The 26,546-nt window shown below is 40.6% G+C and overlaps 1 protein-coding gene across 5 annotated transcripts in view; it reads right to left on the bottom strand.

The window, feature by feature from the left end:
* Positions 1-26,546, bottom strand: part of impg2a (interphotoreceptor matrix proteoglycan 2a) — a 93,802-nt gene that overhangs the window by 52,476 nt on the left and 14,780 nt on the right. For all 5 annotated transcript variants that reach the window (XM_048541312.2, XM_048541309.2, XM_048541311.2 and 2 more), the window contains exons 5-9: positions 22,403-22,434; positions 22,260-22,283; positions 21,924-21,979; positions 16,635-16,699; positions 7,039-7,188 (exon numbers count right to left, since the gene is read on the bottom strand). In XM_048541312.2, coding sequence (XP_048397269.2) covers positions 7,039-7,188; positions 16,635-16,699; positions 21,924-21,979; positions 22,260-22,283; positions 22,403-22,434 — 327 coding nt within the window. The remainder of the gene's footprint in view (positions 1-7,038; positions 7,189-16,634; positions 16,700-21,923; positions 21,980-22,259; positions 22,284-22,402; positions 22,435-26,546) is intronic.

Consider the following 26,546-nt stretch of genomic DNA (forward strand, 5'->3'; position numbering starts at 1 on the left):
ACTGGTTGTGGAATCACTAAGCTCTGACTATCACTCGCTGTGTGTAAAACTGCACAAGCAAGTAGACTTGTTTTTTAACTTCACCTCAGTTTAAGGTATACCTGATGCTGATCCTGGCATGCTGTCCAGCACTCTTCATTAAACCAGGGTTGATCCACTAGACTGATGGCAATGGTAGCGTGGGAATATGCCAGGACATGAGGATGTTGTTTGTGTTGGACTATGATATACGGCTTCTATTGGCTCTCAGCACTTCATGGACGCCCAGTCTTAAGTAGCTAGCTCTGTTCAAAATCTTTCTGGGATTATGTCTATCAAAAATGCTGTACCAACTGTCCATCACAGAACTATTGGAGCAGCAAAATATCTTTGACCAAAATTGAGATTGAGATCTGGACGCATGGTCCTTAAGGCCTCATGGAGAAGGGAAATGATGAATCCTTTGGCTACGTCCCTGAACAGACTGTTAAAGCCATTTAGCAGAAGTTCTCATCATCAGAACTTTAGAACAAGCCCCAACCTCCTTTTAGAAAGTGTTTGTTGCCAGGAATATCTAATTTTTGACTAGGATTCGTCCTGGGTAACCCAGTAGTAATACAGGTCTTTACTGAGTTTTTCCAGGACACGTATGGAGAAAAACCTCAATGGCTGCTGGAACAACATCCACTTGGTGAAAGATGTGTATCGGCCTACCTGAAATTTGTTATTCATCCAGTGCAAAAGAGCCACCAAGTGTTGAGTCTTGCACACTGAAACATACAGGGCTACATGCTGAGAGATGTAATAAAGTGTAAGGGACAGCCTGAGCATTGGTTCATTGGAAAACAGCCTTTTACCATTTTTCACTAAGGAGCTCAAACCAGCGTAAAATGCTTCAGGCTGGTCATCACAGAAAATGTTTCATGTAAAATCAGTTTAGATGCAATCTTCACTGTAAGTTATGCCATGTACTGCATTTAGACAAATGTGTGTGTACTGCTTTACAATACAATTGAAATGTGACAGTTTCTAATGAAACAAGTTTATTAATAAAGTGAATTTTTGAAAGAAAGGTCCCATTACAAGCAACATAAACTTGTTATTTTTTTCTACAAGTGGATGATTAAAACTGAATGCATGGTACTATAGTGTATTTATGCACAGATTTAATAACTAAACTAGCACGAGGTGATATTACCAAAGCAGAAAATGAACAGATTTGTCATTTGTGCAATTTACAAATTTTCCAGAATTCTATATATAGCAGACTGATTCCACATCAGGCCACTATTGTACTGTCAGCAATTTCAAATCTTAGCCTGGGAGTAGGCAGCTGCTGTTATATAGCACAGATGGAGGCAAATGGTAAACACACAGGCACACAAATGCACTGACACTGACAATGAACTTGCAACCTAATGAGGAGGGCCATTAACTAGCAACAACACATCGGTCCTTAGCTTTGAAAACTTTGAAAAACAAGTTTCACACAATACTGCCAAATAAAAATGATGAAAGTCCACCTCTTTCACCATTTAGTACTTTTAACGTTGGATCCGTCAGGATGTTGGATGCCTTCAAGGCAGAGATCGACAAATTCTTGATCTCAAAAGGAATCAAGCGCTACGGGGAGAGTGCAGGGAAGTGGAGTTGAAATGCCCATCAGCCATGATTTAAATGGCGGAGTGGACTTGATGGGCCGAATGGCCTTACTTCCACTCCTATGTCTTATGGTCTTGAAAACTAACTGTCTATACAGAATCTCTAACTTTAATGTGATGAAAATCTTAATTCACTGCTGGGGCTAGCAGTACAATATAGTAACAGATTAACATTGAGAGATCCTATCCGGATTAAAGACACATTCCAAGACTAAATCTAGCAATTTTCAACGTCACTTAATTGACCTTGAGGGCATGTACACATCAATAGGTCCTCGTCATTTAAGTGGAGCCCCAGCAAATGCCATTACTAGCCACTTTCTGATTGGACTTATCAATGGGCTGCTGTCCTATGTAAATATGACAGACACTTAATTGGTTCCCACAGCCAAAGTGCAGCCATGGGGCCCAAAACAAATTTGCAATGTTACACCACTGCTTTTGGCTGCAGAGGCAGGACTCCTGCCTAGTCTGAGCCATTTTTCACTGATTCTAAATAGATAGGGTGATGATTCAATTTTAACAATTCTGCATTGTTTCACATGTTTATCTGTGCCAAAGGTCAAGCTAATTATTTTACAAGATGGAGAAAGAAAATAAAGCTAATCAAAATCATCTTTCCCGACAAGGCACTCAAGCCACAAATGTATTTATGTTGGCTGACAGCTGAAATGGAAAGAAAGGAGATGAAAACAGTCATGGGAGTCAACACTGGGCAAGATTGTACTAATATTCCACATTCTGGGAAGTCTGCTGAGGATAAACAACATTCATCTTATTAATAAAGCGCCTTATAGTTCTAAAGAACTCATAAATAATCAACATTTCAACTGTGTCCTTAACTGATTCATCTAAAATAGAAATTAGGATGACTGAAAGAGTTAGGAGTGAACAACAAACAGTTGGTCAAATCTGTATGTCTCAAAATGTTTATAAATGGCTTGTTTGCCCCTCTACTTTGGAAGGGACAGCAAAAGAACAGAGTATTATTTAAATAGAGAAAAACTGCAGAACATTGCAACACAAAGCGACTTGGGGGAACTTATGCATAAAATACAGAAAGCTAGCACATGGGTAGTCAGGAATGCAGATGGAATGTTGGCTCTTATTTCAAGGGGCTTCAAGTAGAGAAGTCTTACCGAAACTGCACAAGGTGCCGGTGAGATCGCAACTCAAGTACTGTCAGCAGTTGCTCACTCCTTTATTTTGGAAAATATATTATTTCCATGAAGTCAGTTCAGAGAAGGTTCACCAGGATGATCTTGGCATGGAGGCACTATCTTATGAGCAAAGGTATATAGACGGGACTCTACTCATTGGAGTTTAGAAGAATGAGAGGTGACCTAATTGAAGCATACAGGAAACTTAAAGGGCTTGACAGGGCAAATGCTGAGGGTATTTTCCCTCATGATAGAGTCTACGGCCAGAGGGCATGGTCTCAGAATAAAGGAATGCTACTTTAAGATTAAATTTGAGGAAGAAATTCTTCTTTCAGAGAGTTTTGAGTCTTTGGAACTCCTTGCCACAGACATCTCTGGGGCAGGATCCTTGTGTATATTTGAGGCTGAGATAGATACATTTTTGATCAGTATGCTATCGAGGGTTATGGAAAATTGCAAGGAAGTGGGGAATGTTGGATCAGCCATGATCCTGTTGAATGGCAGAGCAGGCTTAAGGGTCTGAACAGCCTACTCCTGTTCCTATTTCTTACGGTCTTATGAAGTTACAAATTGTGGTTGAATAAAATCCTGCTGCTCACCATAGCCTGCAACATCTCATTGACAGCAAGGCTTGAGTTTCTAGATCTATCTGAAATCTAACCCATTCAGCATAGTGGTAGCGCCCAGAGCACTGGCCTGTGTCTCTTCAGTACTGGTCCAGTCACATGATCACTGTGTCAACACCTCACTCAGTGCTGAGGGGCTCCAGGCTTCCAAAACCTGCCCACCATCCTTAATTAGACTGTGAGGGGTATTTTGGCCATTCTTTGGCCTCTGCAAAATATAAAAAAATCAGTTGAGTGTTTCTAAGAGTGAAGGGTTGAAGCCTGATTTAACTGAATGCTGGTGTCCCAATGGAACACAGGAAATTCAGCCCCAGGATAAATGTTTGATCAAACAGAAAGGTTTCAAGAAACGTTTTAAAGCACAATAGAGAAATAGCAAGTGGGGATGTTTAGGAAGATAATTCCTGAGTTTAGGCAAATCAGAGACCAGAACTGGAGGACTGCAGAGACCTCAAAGGGTTGTAGGCTAGAGAGCAGTACACAGGTAATGATGGAAAAGACCACAAAGAGAAATGGATTGGGATTTTAAAAGTCATGCCAAATCAGAATTCAGTGTGGAACAGCAATCAAAGGTGAAGTGTCAGTGAGATTTTGAGTAATTTAAACAATAAGCAACAATTGTTGTCAAAAGCTTCATTTGCATCAAGAAGAATGACGGGGAGGTTTTTGAAATAGCATTCGTCACAAAACAGGACACTCAGCCCAACAAGTCCACACCTACCCTCCAAAGATCATCCCACCCAGACCCATCCCCACCCTCCTACTTTTTCCCTGAAACCCTGTATTTCCCATAGCCAATCCACCTAACACATACATCCTTGGACACTATGGGCAATTTAGTATGGCCAAGCCACCTAACCTGCACATCTTTGGGCTGTGGGAAAAAAACCGGAAGACCCGGAAGAAACCCACACAAACAGAGGGAAATGTGCAAGCTCCACACAGTCAGTCACCTGAGGCTGGAATTGAACCCAGGTCCCTGGTGCTGTGAGGCAGCAGTGCCAACCTCTGAGCCACCGGGCCGTTCAACTTTAGATTCTTTCCTGCCAGCAGTGAAGATTTAAAATCATAGAGATAACTTTACAGGCATAACTTTTGCATGTGCATCATAAAGGGGCAGCGTCGTGGCACAGTGTTTAAAAATGCTGCCTCATGGCACCATGAACCCAAATTTGATTCCAACCATGGGTGATTGTCTGTGGGGAGTTTGCATGTTCTCCGTGTCTGTATGAGTTTCCACCAGGTTCTCTGATTATATCCCGTAGTCCAAAAATGGGCAGATTAGGTGGATTGGCCATGGGAAATGCAGGGTGACAGGGATAGGGTAGGGGTGGTTGTGGTAGTGATAAGATGCTCTTCATAGAATCAGTACAGATTTGATGAGCCAAATGGCCTCTTTCTGCACTGTAGGGATTCAATGAAATCTATTGCAGGCTGCAGGAGCTGCTTCCTAAAACAATACCTTACTATGCTTTTTATATCAAGTGTTTTGCTAGTGGCATTTTTCAGTAATTTTTAAACTGACAGTAATTTTATATTTATGTTATTTTGTTGAAAAAAGGCAAAACTAAGCATGCCAACACTTTTTTTCAATTCATTAATAAGACAAGGACATAGTTGGCTAGGCCAGAATTCACTGCACAGACAGCAGTTAAGAATCAACTACAGGTCTGAAGTTCACAAGTAGCCCAGACCAGGTAAGGTTAGCAAACCAATGGGTTTTTCCGATTGACAATAGTTTTCATGGTCATTATTCACCTCTTACTTCCAGATATATTTACTGAATTCAAATTTCACCATCTGCCATAACAAGATTCCAACCCAAGTCCCAGAATATTTCCTGGATCTCTGGATTAATAGTCTAGCAATAATACCACTAGGTCATTGATTATTATACTAGCAAAGTAATTGAACCTACATTTACTTTCAAACTCATATTTATTGACAGAAGCACACTTACCTGGAATTGGCAAGGAACTGTGTCACTAAAGCCTGCAGTTCACAGACAGGCTGCTGCAAAATTTGTGCTGTGCATTGTAGCTGACCTCCAGCCAAATTCTACTCCAGACGAAGGACTACCAGTGGCTGCTAGTGGCTATCACTAATAGATAGGAGGATCAAAGTTTTTCCACCCAATACAAATGTTTTGCCTTTTGATCTATGAAACAGCAGCTCAATGGCACCAATGGGATCTGTATAGACAGGACTTGCTGTTCTTTAAGTGTGATCTTCAAATATATGAAAGCTATAAGAGAAAATTCCATATTGGAGCTCAGGGTTGCCACAGCATCAACCTATGTTGGTTGATAATCTTTGTAGTGCTGTGAATCCACTGGACTAATCCCATGGGGTGAAGAGTTAAGCACTCAGCATTTTCATTCTACTGTGAATCCAAAAGCTTCTGGCTCAGAAAGCATTTTTTTAAAACGCAGTGCCCAAAAGTTCCATGTTCCTGCCTACTGTAACCAGGAATGGACAGAGACTAGCTTTGCAGTCAGCAGGTTCCTGGGTCATTTTCTGTGTATTTCTTGGTGCTGGTCGAGCACATTGTTATTTAATCAATCCCTGGAGAAGATTATCTGAGCTGATACTTCTACTGGAAGTACGAGCATAGTGGGAACTGCAGCAATCGTGAAATTGATACATCCAGATGGGAAATAATACCAGTGATAATGGGAACTGCAGATGCTGGAGAATCCAAGATAACAAAGTATGAAGCTGGATGAACACAGCAGGCCAAGCAGCATCTCAGGGGCACGAAAGCTTTTGTGCTCCTGAGATGCTGCTTGGCCTGCTGTGTTCATCCAGCTTCACGCTTTGTTATCTTGGAAATAATACCCTCCTGTATCTCAGAAATATACATTGCAACTTTCATGCCTTTGATGTAAAGTTGTCTCTGAATTCCTCTTCATGTCAATTCTGAACAAAGGAGGTCCATTCCCATCAACAAATGGAACAAATCAGATGCAGCAAAAATCCCGAAACATTCTTATTTGGTGTTGACTCAAAGACTTACGGTTTAAAGGCATACTGCTCAAATCTGAACAGTTAATTTATTTCCAAGGAATTCCACTATTGATACAATACAAAGTTCATATTAATCATAAGGCAGCAATCACTTCCAATTAATCAAGGAATTTTATCATCAATGGAAGATAACTTTGAAATTATTTTAGGAGCAAGCTTATGAAAGGCAAATACAAAATAAAGACTGCAATGCTGACCTCTAAATATTACAATGATTTGCCCAAGAACCATTACTTTAATAAAACCAGTGTATCACAGCAACTGCTCCAATCATCATGTTGTAAAGGTTTAACAGGTTATAATCTTAAAACACTTATACTACTTATAATCAACAATGCCACAGAGATATGCAAATTTTAATAACTGTTTCTAAATACTTACTGCATTTATTTTCTCTAAAGTAGATATTTAACAATTATCAAAGATTTTGTCTTATTGATCACATCTAACTTCAGCTCATTAATTCTAGTACCTGTAACTATATTTGCTTGTATATGGTTCACTTATTCAAAGATATCTTAAAATCTGATCACAAAGTGCCTATTCTTTTAAAAAAAACAGTCCTCTAAGAGGCTATGATCTTACCTTGGTATTTACATCATCAGCTAATTTCTGATAATCTATTGTAGCTGGGTCAGAAAGTTCTTTAGTGTAGTTCTCCCCAACAAGCTGAACGACAAATTCCAAAACCTGATTTGGTAGCTTCTTTGTACCTTGTTCAATATCACTGGAGGTCTGTGAGGAATCAGGAATAAATTATTTATACAGTCAAAGGCAATTCATTTTGATCTGGCCCAATTTAGCTCAACTCATTCCATTTGACAACTAATTGCCAATAGTTTATAAGATCACAAATGGTGTACTGTAATGGAGGAAAATGGGATCTAAACGTTTCTATAGTCGGGCAAGAGGGATGACATTACTACTCTAGAGGGAACTGGATAATGAAGACAGTTAATGCACTGTACTTTGCTCTTTGGAAATTGGAGTTAGTCCAAGACAAGATAAAGGAATGAAAGTCTTCTCTCTCTGAAAGCTCTTAGGACGCGGACGTGAAATAGCTTTGAAGAAAACTTAAGCCAATTCCCACTGAGTACTGGCTGCAAAGCACAAATCTGCCTTTCAATACTTTTTATTCTTACTAAGCGATAATGTCAAGATCTGAATGAATCGTAAATATTTCTTGCTCTTGTCAACACATTACAATATAATTAATGTATTGCCGAAAAAAAAACCTTTTAAGTTTTATGATTTGCATTCATCAGAACATTTATAATACCAAAGTATTGGGGAACAATGCTCATACTGTATGAGAAGAGAGTGCTAGATAATAAAATGTGAGGCTGGATGAACACAGCAGGCCAAGCAGCATCTCAGGAGCACAAAAGCTGACGTTTCGGGCCTAGACCCTTCATCAGAGAGGGGGATGGGGGGAGGGAACTGGAATAAATAGGGAGAGAGGGGGAGGCGGACCGAAGATGGAGAGTAAAGAAGATAGGTGGAGAGGGTGTAGGTGGGGAGGTCTGGTTTTGGGATGCAGTGGGTGGGGGGGAAGAGCTGGGCTGGTTGTGTGGTGCAGTGGGGGGAGGGGATGAACTGGGCTGGTTTAGGGATGCAGTAGGGGAAGGGGAGATTTTGAAACTGGTGAAGTCCACATTGATACCATATGGCTGCAGGGTTCCCAGGCAGAATATGAGTTGCTGTTCCTGCAACCTTCGGGTGGCATCATTGTGGCACTGCAGGAGGCCCATGATGGACATGCCATCAAGAGAATGGGAGGGGGAGTGGAAATGGTTTGCGACTGGGAGGTGCAGTTGTTTGTTGCGAACTGAGCGGAGGTGTTCTGCAAAGTGGTCCCCAAGCCTCCGCTTGGTTTCCCCAATGTAGAGGAAGCCGCACCGGGTACAGTGGATGCAGTATACCACATTGGCAAATGTGCAGGTGAACCTCTGCTTAATGTGGAATGTCATCTTGGGGCCTGGGATGGGGGTGAGGGAGGAGGTGTGGGGACAAGTGTAGCATTTCCTGCGGTTGCAGGGGAAGGTGCCGGGTGTGGTGGGGTTGGAGGGCAGTGTGGAGCGAACAAGGGAGTCATGGAGAGAGTGGTCTCTCCGGAAAGCAGACAGGGGAGGGGATGGAAAAATGTCTTGGGTGGTGGGGTCGGATTGTAAATGGCGGAAGTGTCGGAGGATAATGCGTTGTATCCGGAGGTTGGTAGGGTGGTGTGTGAGAACGAGGGGGATCCTCTTGGGGCGGTTGTGGCGGGGGCGGGGTGTGAGGGATGTGTCGCGGGAAATGCGGGAGACGCGGTCAAGGGCGTTCTCGATCACCGTGGGGGGAAAGTTGCGGTCCTTAAAGAACTTGGACATCTGGGATGTGCGAGAGTGGAATGTCTTATCGTGGGAGCAGATGCGGCGGAGGCGGAGGAATTGGGAATAGGGGATGGAATTTTTGCAGGAGGGTGGGTGGGAGGAGGTGTATTCTAGGTAGCTGTGGGAGTCGGTGGGCTTGAAATGGACATCAGTTACAAGCTGGTTGCCTGAGATGGAAGTGAGAGTGCTGATTGAATAGGAATGGAATGTGATAAGTAGGAGCACTGCCACGGAGAATGCACTAGTTAAATGATGTCTAACAGGTAAATACCCATCCTGTTTAAATATAATCCAGGCGATTTGATTCTAATTAGTCAAACTATTGCCCTAAAAAATGATCCAGAGGATAGCCTTTGCCTATTTTGTTCGGTTGAAACAGGGGTAATGTATATAAATGTGCTTTCTGTCTGCAAACAGCGGGGCTTTTCTTATTGATAAATTTAGTTTACTGCACACATAGGTACATGACATTGCGAACCCGACTGATGATCTTAAATTGGCTGTATTTGGCCTTATTGTCAATCTCATAGAGAGGACATGAATCGTTTACTCACCATGAAAGGGTGATGATGGTATAGACCTCACCCTAGCAAGATAATTGCAATCCTGATCAAATCATTTTTCACTGTGCATTGAGGAAACACATTAAAAGGCCTGAGGTTATCATTTTCAATCATATAACTGCCCAGTATATCTCGAATTATTCTGGAATGTAAGGCATCTAAACATTTGAGCAATAAGTAAACCTAGCTGTTTCACGATGCCACTATACATTAGCAACATGAGCGTTATTCATTACGAACAGAATGTCGCTGTTAAGTCAAAAACGCATTCTGTCCATCACAAATGGGTGATGCGGTATGTGAATTTCAAAACAGTATGATATGAAGTATATAAACCTTATATCCCAACGACTTGTCGATTGTATCAATAATATGTCTCTTCAGATGTGCACGACAGGCAAGATATTGGTCATTCCCAACCAGCCTATGCTTACAAAACTCAAAACATACTGTGCATACATTTGCTAAATAATCCTGAGTGTGCTGAAAACCAACTTAAATTTATCAGTTAGGTGCACAGCATGGTGCACCTGCACATACTGGAAACAACATTTATGAATGCACTGGGCTCTATTTGTCACAGGCATAAAGATGAGGTACAGGCATGCTATTGGTCTCAACTCAGCAAATTAGATGATAGCCACTCTCTGGTTCATTGCTCAGATCATTGCCTTGACCAGAGTCAACATGGCTGTGTTAATTTAAACAGGTTTACCATTTAACAGTGTGTCCTCAACTAACTGGTGCATTCACCAAGGCAAAGCCTCGACCAGAGTCCATTTGCCAGTGCTTCTAATTCATTCTTGCAAAGATTCTGAAGAGTGCAAGTAAAAACTACGAAAAGATGTGTCTTTTTTCAGCAACACTGAAGTTCTGTATGCCAAGCAGCGACTATTATAACTGAAAAGATTCAAATGGAATATTCAATTATTGGTTTGAACTGGTGTTCTCAATGAGTTGCTCAAGTCATTTAATTTGCAACTTTGACTCAGACTAAGAGTTTTTTGAGAAACAAATGCCCTTTTCAAATGCTACAAATTGATGTAATTACAAACACTTTAAAATAAGACCATAACATGCATTTCATTGACACTCAACAGATGGCAAGAGCCGCAATATTGTAATTTCTACATCACTGTTAAACACTGCTTACAGTTGTTCATGGCTGTTTTATCTCCCAACCAAATTTAAACTACGCTTATTGCAATACAACAGTGTATAGAAATGAAACCAATATGAAACAAAAATGGATCTAAATGTTTGGAATGTCAGTCTGGTAGGCAGTGCTGACTCAGTTATTCAATTCCATTGACCATTATTAGTTCCATAAAATTACCAGCTTAGCTTTCCTGCCATGTCAACTGAACTGCCTCAAACTGGCAAGTGTCAAATATATTATCAATATTTGTCATAAATATCCAGTAATGAATAATATTAAAAAATCCGAAGTAGATAAACAGATGTTGCCCATAGTTTGGAAATACATTCAGACATTGTGCCGATCATTAACATGAGAAAAAGCTTTTAAGTCTTGGTTTGGGGCGTTTTGCTATTCCTTTTAAATACCGAAGTCCAAATTCCAGCTGCAAGTGACCTTTCTGGTGTAGAACAAGTCGGAATTCCAATAATGTAGCCCCTGGGCAATTTCTTAATTAGGACACCGAGGAAATGGAGTTCATTTCACTGCCTGATTTCAAAGGTGAATTTGAGAGGAGAATAAGAACATAAGAACATAAGAACTAGGAGCATGAATAGGCCATCCACCCCTCGAGCCTGCTCCACCATTTAATAAGATCATGGCTGACCTTTTTTGAGACTCAACTCCACTCACCCGCCTACACACCATAACCTTTAATTCCTTTACTGTTCAAAAATGTATCTAGCCTCGCTTGAAAAACATTCAGCAAGGATGCTTCAACTGCTTCACTGGGCAGGGAATTCCACAGATTCGCAACCCTTTGGGTGAAGAAGTTCCTCCTGACCTCAGTCCTACATCTGCTTCCCTTTGTTTTGAGGCTATGCCCCCTAGTTCTAGTTTCACCTGCGAGTGGAAACAATCTCCCTGCCTCCACTATCTTATGTTTCTATAAGATCTCCTCTCATTCTGCTGAATTTCAATGAGTATAATCCCAGCCTAGTCACTCTCTCCTCATAATCCAACTCTCTCAACTCTGGAATCAACTGAGTGAATCTCCTCTGCACCCACTCCAGTGCTAGTATATCTCTTCTCAAGTAAGGAGACCAAAACTGCACACAGTACTCCAGGTGTGGCCTCACCAGGACCCTATACAGCTGCAGCATAGCCTCCCTTTTTTTAAACTCCATCCCTCCCACAATGACAGACAAAATTCCATCTGCCTTTTTAATTCCCTGCTGCACCTGCAATCCTACTTTTAGTGTTTCATGCACAAGGACACCCAAGTCACTCTCTACAGCAGTGTGCTGCAATTTTTTTTACCATTTAAAACAGTTCCTTTTGCTGTTTTTCCTATCAAAATTGATGATCTCACACTTATCAACATTGTACTCCATCTGCCAGACTGTTGCCCACTCACTTATACTATCTATATCCCTCTGAGGCTTTCAGTGTCTTCTGCACTTTGCTCTACCACTCACCTTAGTGTCATCTGCAAATTTTGACACAACAGACTGAGCCCCCAACTCCAAATCATCTATGTAAATTGCAAACAATTGAAGTCCCAACACTGACCCTCAAGGCACACCACTAGCCACTGACTGCCAACCAAAAAAACACCCATTTACCCCAACTCTTTGCTTTCTACTCGTCAACCAATCCTCTATCCATGTCAATACATTACCTGTAATACCATGCAACTTTATCTTATGTAGCAACCTTTGGTGTGGCACCTTGTCAGATACCTTCTGGAAATCCAGATACACCACATCCACAGGTTCCCCATGTCCACAATGTAAGTAATGTCCTCAAAGAATTTCACCAGATTAATTAAACATGGCCTACCCTTCATGATCCCATGCTGTGTGTTCCCAATGGGACAATTTATATCCAGATGTCTTGCTATTTCTTTCTTAATGATAGATTCAAGCATTTTCCCCACTACAGAAATTAAGCTAACTGGCCTATAGTTATCTGCTTTTCGTCTACTTTCTTTTTTAAACAGTGGCATCACATTGGCTGTTTTCCAATCTGCAGGAATCACCCCAGAGTCCAGTGAATTTTGGTAAATAATTACGAGTGCATTTGCTATTTCCCCCCATCACCTCTTTTAGTACCCTGGGATGCATTTCATCAGGGCCAGGAGACTTGTCTACCTTTAGCCCCATTAGTTTGCCTAGCACTGCCTCCTTCGTGATAATGATAGTTTCTAGGTCCTCACAGACTATAACCTTCTTGTGTCAGTTTTCAGCATGTAATTTGTGTCTTCCACGGTGAAGACTGACTCACAATAACTGTTTAATGCCTCAGCTATTTGCTCATTCCCAGTTATTAAATTGGCCTTCTCATCCTCTAAAGGACCAATGTTTACCTTCGCCACTCTTTTATGATTTACATATTTATAGAAAATTTTGCTGCCTGTTTTTATGTTCTAAACTAATTTACTCTCATATTCTATCTTGTTTTTCTCTATAACTTTTTTTGAGACTTACTGTTGGCCTTTAAAGATTTCCCATACTACTAGTTTCCCCACTACTCTTTGCTTTTTTGTATGTGTTTTTTTTCCAATCTGATACTTTCCTTTATTTCCTTAGACATGCATAGCTGACTATCTATTCCTGCAGTTCTTCCTTATCGTTGGAATATACTTCTGCTGAGTACTGTGAAAAATCACTTTGAAAGTCCTCCACTGTTCCTCAATTCACCCACCATAAAGTTTTTGCTCCCATTCTACCTAAGCTAACTCCTTCCTCATTCCTTCATAGTCTCTTTTGTTTAAGCACAGAACATTGGTACTGGATTTAAACCTTCTCACGCTCCATCTGTATTTTAAATTCGACCTTACTGTGATCGCTCCTTCCGAGAGGATCCCTAACTGTGGGATCATTAATTATTCCTGTCTCATTACACAGGACTAGATCTGGGATAGCTTGCTCCCTCATAGGTTCCATTACATATTGTTCACGGATGCATTCTATGAACTCCTCCTTAAGACTGCCATGACCGACCTGGTTTGACCAATCAATACGTAGATTAAAATCCCCCATGATAATTGCTGTACCATTTTTACATGCATTAGCTATTTCTATGTATATTGCCTGCCCCACCTCGATGTCATTATTTGGTGGCCAATAGACCACATCTATCAGTGACTTCTTCCTCCTGCTCTTCCTAATTTCCACCCAAATGGATTCAACCTTTTGTGCATCATCTATATCATCTCTCACTACCACCCTGGTATCATACTTAAAAATCAGAGCAGCAGCACCACCTCCCTTACCTTCCTGTCTGTCCTTCCGAACAGTTTGATACCCCTGGATATTTAACTCCCAGTCTTGACCATCCTGTAACCACGTTTCAGTAATGGCCACTAAATCATACCCATTTGTCACGATTTGCACCGTCAACTCTTCCAGCTTGTTTCGAATGCTCCGAGCATTCAGACAAACTGACCTTATGCCAGTTTTTGCACCTTCTTTTTGGGTCCTATTACCTCCATTACTAACAGCTCTTGACTCATCCTTCCCTTTAACTTTTTTCCTAATTTTCAATGGAGTTGAAGCTTCTTCGTCACCAAACCTGCTGCGTTGCCTTACATTTATTGTTACTCTCCCCGTACACTCACTTCTCCCTTCCCCCCGACTTACTAGTTCAAGGTTCTATTAACCACCCTATTTACCCTTTTCGCCAGAACACTGGGCCTGGGCCTGTTCAGGTAGAGTCCATCCCAGTGGGATAGATCCCTCCTGTCCCAGAACTAATGCCAGTGCCCCATGAAAAGGAAACCCTCTTTCCCACACCACTATTTTAACCACGTGTTTACTTCCCTGATCCTCACCTCCCTCTGCCAATTTGCATGTGGCTCGGGCAGCAATCCAGAGATTATGACCCTTGAAGACCTGTTTTTAAAATTTTGTTCCTAGTTTTTCATAATCCCGAAACAGGTCTTTTTTCATAGTCCTGCCTGTGTTGTTGGTACCTACATGGACCACAACAACTGGATGCCCCCCCTCCCTCTCTAGTACCCTCTCAAGCCGGTCAGAGATGGAGCCCATTGAAACATATAAGGGAATTCTTATACGAGGCTGCATCTTCAAACATTGGAAACATGTCAGAAATATATAAGGGGTGAGGGTGATCAGATGTAATTTCATTGAACATTTTTCCTGGAAGTCAAGAAAGGTACCTGCAAGAGCTGAGCCTCTCAGGGATTCCCACTGTCACACAATCTATTTGGATTTCCTGGTGTTGTTAAAACTGAACCTTAACTTTGTGAGTTGCTGAATTTAGAGGTTCACTGAATACTGATTTACACGGTGATGGTGGGTCTAGGTTGCTGTGAAACTGAGATGCATTGTAAATGTTTCTGACTTCCATAACTGGTATATTGGTGAGTACGCTAGCAACGTCAAATGAACACGTAGATTGCTAATGATAAGCAAGACCACCCAGTGCATTTTTTAAATCAATACTTAAATTCCATATATTGTTGCTCTTAATTACATCTCCAAATTTTAACAATTGAATGTTATTTTTTTCTTGATCTAATAACTTGCTTACAATTCTGTAGTCAGGAGTCCTGATCAATTCTTCTTTCCAGAAAGGCTTTGGAAAAATTCTACTGCATTTTGTTTTGTCTTGTTGTGCTTGTGATTCTGTGGCACATATTTCAATTGCGTGACGATCTGGGCATTGTGGATTTACCTACAACGCATGCTCTGCAGAGGTCCAAGAAGGCAGCTCACCGCCATTTTCTCAAAGGTAACTAGACATGGACAACAAATGCTGACCTACCCAGTGGTGTACACACCCCACAAAGGAATAAAAAAGAAAAGAGGTGAGTCACTTTCCACACAATTCCCAGTCTCCTAGCCTATTCTCGTTATGACACTGCTCTCGTTGTGTGGCAGGTCCAGTGAGTTTCTGGTTAATGTTAAGTCCTAGATTTTCTTGGCGGGAGGGGGACAGATTTCTTCTTCTTATTGCCTAGCACTTGTGTTCCACAAATGTCACTTGTCGCTCAGCAGCCAAAGTCCAAAACATGGTCTACTACAAGATTTGACAGGATATTCTATGTACCTGAAAAGCATAGTGATCAGATTTCTGATCAATCCCTAGACTCTCTACAAATTATGCAGATGGCAGGTAGAGCTTGTAAGACACAAGCATTTGCCAATGGAAAGCATTCGAGATGCTTACCAATATAAAATAATGTAAAATTATATAAAGAGAGTTACAGCCATCGTGGGACTTGGCATTTTATTTCTGTTTCTCAGTGACAAATATAACTCTTCAAATCTAGAGGAAGACAAGTACAGAGCTATAATTCACAAGGCTCTAAGTTATCCTGTCTTCCTCCGTAAAGCACAATAACAGATGTTCCTCCTGTGGTTTGCTGGGTGCTCGTTTCACCAAAGGTACATCAACAGAACTATTAAGGTTCTCCTTACAAAATTATAAACTGCATTTTCATTATTCATTCTAATTTGCTGCAAACCTTCACATGCTATTTCAGGGATTATTCTTTGGTGAAAGAATGCCCTGAAGGTTCAGATACATTCACATTTGGCTCTTAAATCAGGCAAATAAGTCAATGGTCTCATATAATCCAGAATCTCAGAACATATTTACATACAGCACAGAAACAGGCCATGAGTCTGCTGTTTGAGGTGTCTAAACAATTTACACCAATTCTCTTAGAACAGCTGGTGAAAGTTCCATTACAAAATATGAGGAAAATGCACATTCTGTAATTCATTCCATGATATTTGCGACTTTCCTAGGTCAACTCTCATGTCAGTGATATCGTTCGTTGAGAAATCCATGTTAATAGGAATGTAATATCATAAGATCAGTCTGAAGAACTGTACTGACCTTGATCTTCATATATTTTAATTTATGCAGAGTTTTAAACCTGTAAGTCATGATCAAATACCTTCTATTATTTGAAGAATGGAAGAAGTCACACCAGCAAAATGCAAGTTAATCACCTTGACTCTTATTTGTCAATGATTTGATTGTTCTCCCATAAGCTGAATATTAACAGTAACAAAAGCAACATTTTGATTTGTAACAGAAAATGAAAACAACAATCTACAGAAATGGACTTACAGTGATCTCACTTTCTTTAGCTCTGATCATCGTGTTATCAACAGAAACTTCATCAGCATCTGGCGCTGAAATACAAGGTAAGCTATTAGCCATTTAAACATTGACTGTCCTTATTTAGACTTTACCCAGCTCCATGTCTCAGTTTCCTTTAGTAGTTTCCAACTGTTCAAAGGGAAAATAGAGATGATAATAAATGTTGGCCATGAGTGTTTGCATCCCAAGCATGAATTAAAACAAAATATCCAACTTGATACAATCAGACAGTGCTATCATTGATCAAGAGATAAATACAAAATGTAAAGTCAAAAATACCAATGCTTTTCTAAGAGTTGTGATGCGATGTGAAGACTTAACATTAACCATATGATAAATCATAGAACCACAGAACAAAACAGCATTGCATGAGGCAATTCAGTAAAACATACCCCTGTTATTTAATTGGTCCCCGTTCTTTCCCTGTAGTGGGTAATGTTTTCAACTTCAAGCTATTTCACTATGGAAAATTACTATGGAATCTGCTTCTATCACTTTTTCAGATGGTGCAATCCAGAGCACCACAAAGTACAGGATACATCCAGTCCTCTGCTTACCTGCTCTATCCTGTGCTTTAAGTCAGCACTGTTACTGCCACAAAACTGCTCTGGCATATCTCAGGCAATGAGTGTCTGCAAGCACATGTGCTGTCCCTGAGACTGCTTGCTCATTAACTCAGTGCAGAGCTGGAGGAACGTATCAGGCCAGGCAGCATCAGGAGGAGCAGGAAAGTTGATGTTTTGGGTCAGGACCAATCTTCTGACTCAGACTCCAGCATCGGTAGTTCTTACTATCTCTGTTGTTCATTATCCCTACCCCTTCAGTTCTGTGTGCACTGTGACTTCTCTTTTTACGTATGTACAGAGTAAATTTTCAAATACAAGTCTCTAATATCATGTCTCAGATCTCTCTCTTCACATTCTCCTTCTAGACTGGTGCCTACTTTCTTTTTACTGCCTGTCAGTTAATGTGATCAGTTAAATCATCATAACTTATGTTAATCTCATTATACCACATCTACCAACAAACTTCTCTCTGCTTGGTCTACACTATCCCAGTTTATTTCACGTAATATATAGATTTTGTATTCATGAATGTCATTATTAAAGGCATTATTACTACTATCCCTCCACAACACTGCCCTCACACACCCACCACCACCTCCTCAAAATACAAGTCTCACAGATTAAGACAATTTGGATGTCCCAATCTGTGCTTTTATTTACTTCAACATTAGACGACACTGACTTCAATTGTGGCATGACACTATGCACTGTCTGATGTAGTATGGGTAAGGCTGTCCCACATAATTGATCTCATTTCTTGACTCAGGCAAGATCAACATAAGGTCTTGATTGGAAACAAAAACAGAAGTTGCTGGAAAAGCTCAGAACACGTGCTCTGAGGAAGAGTGACTGGACCCAAAATAATAACTGATTTCTCTTCACAGATGCTGTCAGACTGGCTGAGCATTTCCTGTAACTTCTATTTTTGTTTGTGATTTATAGCATCTGTGGTTCGTTTTTTTTTATTTATTAAGGTCTTGATTGATTCATTTCTCTGGCTTTCAGCCCCTTAAATGAAGTTTCCACCCTGAATTTAAGGTTGATAGAGTTTTTGCTCTGTGCCTCGAGCTGTACCAATTCTGCTGCTTTATGCTATGGCTTTTTCCTACTTATTTTGTTTTTTCAGTTTTTAGAGGTTATTTTTGATTTGATTTTATGGTGTAAAATTGAGACATCCATTATAACCCTTCCCCATTAACAATTGCATTGGTGAATACTCATTAAGACCATAAGATGACACTGGAACAGAAGTAGGCCATTCCACACATCGAGTTGACTTTACTATTCAATAAGATCATGGCTGAACTCCTAATCCTCAACACATTTCTGCCTTTTCTGTATAACCCTTGATTCCCTTACTAATTAAACACCTGTCTATCTCAATCTTGAATAAAATTAACAAACTAGCCTCAACAACACTCTAGTAAAGAATGCCACAGTATCACAACACTCAAAGAAGAAATTCCTTCTCATCTGTCTCAAACGTACAATTCCTTATTCTGAGATTATGCCCTCTGTTCCCAAGCTTTCCCACAAGGTGAAACAATCTTTCTTCATCTAACCTGTCAAGTTCCTTAAGAATCTTGTAAGAGGTCATTTCTCATTCTCCTAAATTCTACAGGATCAAGGTCCAAACTACTCAAATGCGGCTTGTAAGACAGTCCCTCCATTCCTGATATCAGCCCAGTGAACTATCTCTGGACTGCCTCCAATGCCAGGATAACTTTCAACAGATAATAGGCTCAAATGCTGTTTATAGTATTTCAGCTGTGGTCCGAATTGCGCTCTGCATACTTTTAGTAAAACCCTCCTACTTTTAGATTCCATTCCCTTTGAAATGAAAGCCAACATTCAATTTCTCTTCCCTATTACCCAATGAACTTGGGTTCTTTTGTGATTCGTGGATGAAAACTCCCAAATCCTTCTGTGCTGTATTTTTTTTCACCATTATTTAATGACGTTGCTCTGAATCTAAACAGAACTAATTTCCAATCTGGATTCTTAGGCATCAGTGACTTTGTAGTCTTCAATGATTTTTATGTCCCTTCATTTGACTGAGGACGCAATGAAGAGCTTCTGACTTGCTTCCAAAGTGAACTCCCCGAAAACCTCATTTCTGAATTGAGGTCGATGATAATTCTTCCAAGAAACCATGCATCGTAAAGATACTTTTCAGTTTTCTTGTCATTGAGTCTACTGCGGTTGTGAGGCTTGACATTTCAACCCACCTTGATTAATAGTCAACTAGTCCTAAACACATCTACCCTCTAAAATCAAACAAATCCATCGTTAGCATTTCCCATGGTCTTTCCAAAATCTTGATGAAATCATTAGCTCTGTTGGCACTTGGCTGAGTATGACACATGCTTGGCACAACAACGTGTAATTTTGTATGCATTTCAAAAAGCCTGGCCACCACACTAATAACATCCTACACATTTTGTGACACTGTGGAATTTCTATAGGATTTATTTTCACATAGATTTTGATTGAATCATAGAGTCACACAGCATGGAAACAAACCCCTTGGTCCAACTCGTCCATGCCAACCAGGCATCATAAACTGAACTAGTCCTATTTGCCTTTGTTTGGCTCATATCCCTCTAAACCCTTCCAATACATATACCTGTCTACATATCTTTTAAATGTTGTCATTGTACTTGCCTCTACCACTTCCTCTCATTCCATCATCTGTGCGAAAAAGATGCACCACATGTCCCTTTTCAATTGTTCTCCCTCACTTTAAACCCAGACACCCCTGGGTGAGGTGCAAAAGGGTAGCTAATGTTGTGCCACTGTTTTAAGAAAGGCTGCCATGAAAAGTAAGGGAACTATAGACCACTGATGTCAGTGGTGACAAAATTGTTGAAGGGGATTCTGAGAGATGGGATTTACATGTATTTGGAAAGGCAAGGATGAATTGGAGATAGTCCACATGACTCTGTGCATGGAAAATCATGTCTCACAAATTTGATGGAGTTGTTTGAAAATGTTGTCAAGAAGACAATGAAAGCAGAGCTACAACCATTGTCTACATGGACTTTAGCAAGGTCTTTGACAAGGTCCCGCATGGTAGACTGGTGAGCAATGTAGGATAATTAGATACAAAATTGGCTTGATGGTAGAAGACAGAGGGTGGTGGTAGAGAGTTGTTATTTGTGATCACAGGAGGCCTGTGACCAGTGGCGTACTGCAGGGATCAGTTCGGGGTCCACTACTGGTCATCACTTATATCAATGATTTGGATGAGAGTATAGGACGTGCGGTTAATGCATTTGTGGATGACACCAAAATTGGTAGTTTGGTGGACTGTGAAGAAAGTTATCTAAGAGTACAATGAGATATTGGCCAGATGGGCCGATGGGCTAAGAAGTGGCAAATGGAGTTTAATTTTAACAAATGCAAGGTGCTACATTTTGTTGAGTGAAACCAGGGCAGGACTTACACAATTAATGGTAGGGCCCTGGGGAGTGTTGTGAACAGAGGGACCTAGGAGTTCAGGTTCACTTTTCCTTAAAAAGTGGCATCACAGGTAGACAGGGTGGTGAAGAAGGCATTTGGTACACTTGCCTTCATTGGTCAGAGCACTGAGTATAAGAGTTGGGACGTCATGTTGTGGCTGTACAAGATACTGGTGAAACTACTTTTGCAGTACTGTGTACAATTTTGGTCACCCTGCTACAGAAAGAATGTTGTTAAACTAGAAAGGATGCAGAAGGAAATTCAAGGGATATTGTCAGGGCTAGAGAGCTCATTGAGAACTGTTGACATGACACTCATCACCTCAATTTCTCTGTTATCCATTCTCCAAGGCTGACTGTTGTCTACTCCTTTGTCTTCTAACAGTTTTTCTCTCCCTCTGGGCTCTGTCTTCACCTATCGTCTGCTCCTAAGCCATCCCCCATCCCCCAACCCCACCCACTCCATCCTTTGCATAAAAATTTTTTTATCCTAGCTACCAAAAGTTCTGTGGAAGGGTCACGTGATCAAAATGTTAACTCTGATTTCTCTCTACAGATGCTGCCACGCCTGCAGAGCTTTTCCAGCAATTTCTGTTCTGGTTTCTGATTTCTATCATCTACAGTTCTTTTTTATTTTATTTGGGGAAAACTCTTCACCCCAAAGGGTGGTGAATCCGTGGAATTCCCTGCCCAGTGAAGCAGTTACGGCTTCCTCATTGAATGTTTTTAAGTCAAAGATAGATTTCAGAAAGTAAAGGAATTAGTGGTCACGGCAAGCGGGCAAGTAAGTAGAGGCGAGTCCACAGAAAGATCAGCCATGATCTAATTGAAGGGCAGACCAGGCTTGATGGGTGAGATGACCTACTCCTATTTCTATTTCTTATGTTCCTATGATCCTTACAATATTAAATTCTTTCTGGGGAAGCAGACTGAGAAAACGACTGGTTCTGCTAGAATGGGGTTTGACAGTAAACTTCAATTTCCCTTTCTAATTAAGATGCCTAGTTATAGGCCAAGAGTCTATCATTCTCAGTTAAATCAAACAACCTCTTCCTGTTTCCAAAGAAATCCATGAAGCAAGCAGCAAAGGGTCGGGGTGAGAGTATCCTGGCAGATATGCTAATATATGCCTCCTCCCTTGAAACTCAACCCCACGGAAATTTATTTTGACTCTTATAGGTCTCAATGTTTCGGTAAATAAAAAGCAATTTAAAAATAAGTGCACAGACCTTCATGTGTGGAGTTTTCCGTTGAAGTTGCATTCATGATTGTGGTAGTCTCCAGACTAGGAAGGAAATTGTACCTTGTTTAACAATTTACAGACACATGGAAAATCATGTTGGGCAATATATTTTGGCAAAGACAATAGCCCATTTTGTTTTGCACAGATTACTGCTTGTTTTAAAACATTTGGGTGAAATTTTTTTACCAGCTATTGCACAGTGCAATTTTAACACCATACCAAAATGCAGGTTTTAAGTTTCAATATATACATTAAGAAAATTGCTTAAATTCTATGCATCATTTCTGTGTATTCTGAGCTCAAAAGTGAAATGTAAACTTACATGCACAAGTCTTCATTACTAGAACTTGCAAGGAAAAAAAATATTGTTAATTTTTCTAACTGGACTAATTAATCCCTAATTTCAATGTTGCAATTTAAGATATTATTAACCACGGAAAATGTGTTTTATAGTAATCTACAGACCTGCTCACTGTTTCTGCCTGCAGGGATAATTTCTGGGGAGAAAATAAACTTATTAGAACTGTGTAAAAATATACATATCATAAATGACTGCATCATTCAGTAAATAAATGTTTCACAAATAGAATGTTCATTTAAACTTAATTTTGCAATTGAAAAATTAAAATGAATTAACTACATCAGAAAGTTACAATAATAAACCTTGTGTTACATTATTTAGAAATAAAGATGGGTAGAACATAAGAATTGCACTGCCTGGGACAGAGATGGGTAGAGTTACAAAAATGCAAGTAAGCAGTCATTGCAAAAAGAGACTGAGAGATTTAAAGTTCAGCTCTAGACAGATGTCCTTGACTTGTATAATTCCACTCATACGCTATTGTTTAACTAATCTAAAAATACACTTACAGTAATTCATCAAGCTAATGTAATGTTAACCCTGACTTATCCACGTCCTTTCCTACTACAGTCATAATAATGATTACCACGACACAGGTCCTTAACTAATGGTCACATAGTTACACCATCTAGCAACAATCACTGAATAGAGATTAGTGGAGATCTTGACTAATTTCCCCCCTCCTTCAGGTGTGTTGAGTGCAATTATATTATATTGTCCTGGTTCAAGTCAACTAGCCAGTAATTCATTTTGTGTGCTTTATGTAAAACATGCAAACAGCGAATAAGCCTTTGCTTCATCAATTTCATTTTGAATACAGATATTTGATTCGAATTTACTGTCATTTCCTTTCTGCATACTTTCTCCATGCAATTCTTCTAATAAAGAAGGTAAAGATAATTCTGCAACTGATTTCATTTTTGGTGGTGATCCTAATGAAGTGTCTGACCTTCATGTGGGGATCATCTAAGTAATAGTACTCACAATCCTATTAGATTCAATTTTGCCAGATTTTCTGAAAATTTAACCGCAGTTCCAGATTTCGAATTGAAAAGATAACTAATGACGGCACAAGAATCAAATTGGACAAATAGAGGAAGTCTGCTAAGCAGGGAAATTACTATCACTGAATAAAAATAGAATACCTTCTAAAACTATTCAAAAGCAAAGTAATCTATGTTATATTCACAAAGTTAAAATAAGGACATATGGTCAAACAAAAGCAAGCATGAAAGAGGTCAACTGCATGGTCACTTCAGCAAAAATACTTCTACACGTTAATGAAAATAGTTCTCAAGTGAAATAAGATCATTTGTGACTGAAGTTATAACAACACAAGCTGCTGTTAGGGTAACAAAATATCATTTGAGAAGGCAGCGGATAACTGAGAGGCTAACATTTCTGTCCTCAGCTTGCTGCATTGAGGTCCAACACGGGCTGCAGAAATAGCATCTCATTTTTCACTGAAGCACCTGAAGGTGAGCTGCATTCTTGATTCACTGCAGTCCATTTGTTATAGGTACACTCACAATGCTGGTAAGAAGGAAGTTCCAGGATTCTGACCCAGCAACACAGGGAATAGTGATAAATTTCCAAGTCAGAATGGTGTGTGGCTCGGAAGGAAACTTACGGGTGTGGTGTTCGAATGCATCTGCTTCCCTTGTTTATGCAAATGATAGAAATTGAAAGTTGAAGGAACATTGGGGACTTTCTGCAGAGCAGCTTGTCAATGGCACATACTTTGCAATTGAGCATCAGTGGTGAAGGGAATGTATGTTTGTGGATGTGGTGTCAAACAAACGGGTTGCTTTGTCCTGGATGGTATCATGTTTCTTGAGTGTTGTTGGAGCTGCACTCATCCAGACAAGTGGGAAATATTCCATCATGTGCCTGACTTCTGTATAGTCGATAGTGGGCATTGGGGTATAAGGAGGTGAATTACACATGACAATATTCTTAGCCTCTGACCTGCTCTTGTAGCCACCGTATTCATATAGCTGATCCAGTTCAATTTCTCATCAACAGTAACCCTTAGAAAGTTGATAGTGTGGGGAAGCGGTGATGGTAATGCCATTGAATGTCAAGGGCTGATGGGTAGATTCTCTGCACCTGGAAATAGGCTTTGCCTGGCACTCCTCTAGCTCATATATATTTTGCCACTTGTCAGCACAAGCCTGAATATTGTCCAGATCTTGTTACATTTAGACATGAACTGATTCAGTATCTGAGGAGTCGTGAATGGTGCTGAATAATGTGCAATCACGAGTAAAATTCCCCATCTTTGACCTAACGATGGAGGGAAAGCTATTGATGAAACAGCTGAAGCTGTAAGGACTTAGGACACTACCCTGAGGAATTCCTGCGCTGATGTCCTGGAAGTGCAAGACTGATCTCCAAAAACTAAAACTATTTTCTTTTGTTAATGAGTTCAGCCAGAGAAGAGATGTCCCCCGATCCCCATTGATTCCAGTTATGTTACAGTTCCTTGATGCCACACTCAGTCAAGTGCAGCGTTGATGCCAAAGGCAGTTACTCTCACCTCATAGAATAGCTTCTAAAACTATTCAAAAGCAATTTTGGAATTCAGCTCTTTTGTCCAAGTTTGAATCAAACCAAATAAAATGACGTCAAGAGCTGAGTAGTCCTAGTGAAATGTAAACTGGGCATCGCTGAGTAGGTGCTGCTTGACAGCACTGTTGATGACACCTTCCATCAATTTTCCATCGCTGGGTAGTTGTTAGTGTTATAAGTGTACGAGAAGAGCTCGACAAGGGATGTCATTCTGGAGCACAGGTCTTCAGTACTGTTGCCAGAATGATGCTAGGGTCTTTACTCTTTGTAGTATCCAGTGCCTCCAACCATTACTAGATATCACATGGAGTGAACTGAATTGACTGAATTCTGGCATCTGTGATGCTGGGGATCTCTGAGGAGGGCGAAATGAATCATGGACTTGGCACTTCTGCCTGAAGATTGTTGTAAACACTTCAGCACAGTTTTTGGTACTGATGTGCTGGGTTCTTCTGTTGCTGGGAATAGAGTTATTTGTGGGCCCTCCTCCTTCAGTGAGTTGTTTAATTATCCACTGCCACACATGATGCTATGTGAACAGAACCGCAGAGCTTAGATGTGTTCAGTTTATTGTGGAAACATTTAGCTCTGTCTGTCACTTGCTGCTTATGCTGCTTGGCATAAGCATGAGTTCTGTCTGGTAGCTTCAACAGGTTGACACTCATATTTGAGAATGCCTGGTGCTACTCCTGGCGTGCCCTCCTGCACTCTACATTGAACTACGTTCGATCCCTTGGCTTGATAGTAATGGTGGAGTGGGGGATATGCCAGGTCATGAGGTTACAGATTGTGTTGGAATACGATTCTGCTGCTGATGGCATCAGTGTTGAATTGCTAAATCTGTTTGAAGTCAGGCCCATTTAGCACAGTGATAGCAGCACACAGCATAATGTAAGTATTATCAGTATAAGGGTTGGGCTTCATCTCCATAAGGACTGTGAAGCGGCCATCCTCACCGATACAATCATGAACAGATGCATTTGCGGCAGGCAGTTTATTAAGGAAGAGGTTGAGTATGCTTTTCTCCCTCTTTTTAGTTCCCTCACCGCCTGTTGCATACCCAATCCGGCAGCTATGTTATTTAGGACTTGACCATCCTGGTCAGTAATGATGCTGCCAAGGCACAATTTGTGATGGACACTGAAGACCCCAATCTGCACCTTGTCACCATCAGTCTTCCTCTACATGGTGCTCGACATGGAGGAGTAGTGATTGAGCTGGTGGGAGTGGTCAGTATGTAGAACTCAGCAAAGGGTTTCCTTGCCCATGTTCGACCCAGTGCCATTAGACTTCTGGGGTCTGCAGTCAAATGTAAAGGACTCATAAGACAACTCAATGAATCCAACTGTGCCGTATCTGTCCTGCCAGAGAGACAGAACGTACCCAGGGATTGTGATAATGATGACATTGGTTAAATCTGAGTTGTGGATTCATTGGAGCACTCATTGCCGCAAGGTCTAATTATTTCTCTTGCTGTATTTTATCAAACTCCTCATTAATTGCCTACCTACCCCTATGGCATCTCTCCCATCTAATTTCCACCCTGTTTTACCATGCCATAAGATACGTGGAATTGACTGGCAACCTTACCACTTGCACCAGTTTTTTCACCCAGACAAGTGCTGTCAGAGTGGAGCTGCCACAATACCAGACTTTGCCATCCTGGCCTCAGGTTGC

This window comes from Stegostoma tigrinum, chromosome 12, assembly GCF_030684315.1.
Source record: "Stegostoma tigrinum isolate sSteTig4 chromosome 12, sSteTig4.hap1, whole genome shotgun sequence".
Taxonomy (NCBI): Eukaryota; Metazoa; Chordata; class Chondrichthyes; order Orectolobiformes; family Stegostomatidae; genus Stegostoma; species Stegostoma tigrinum.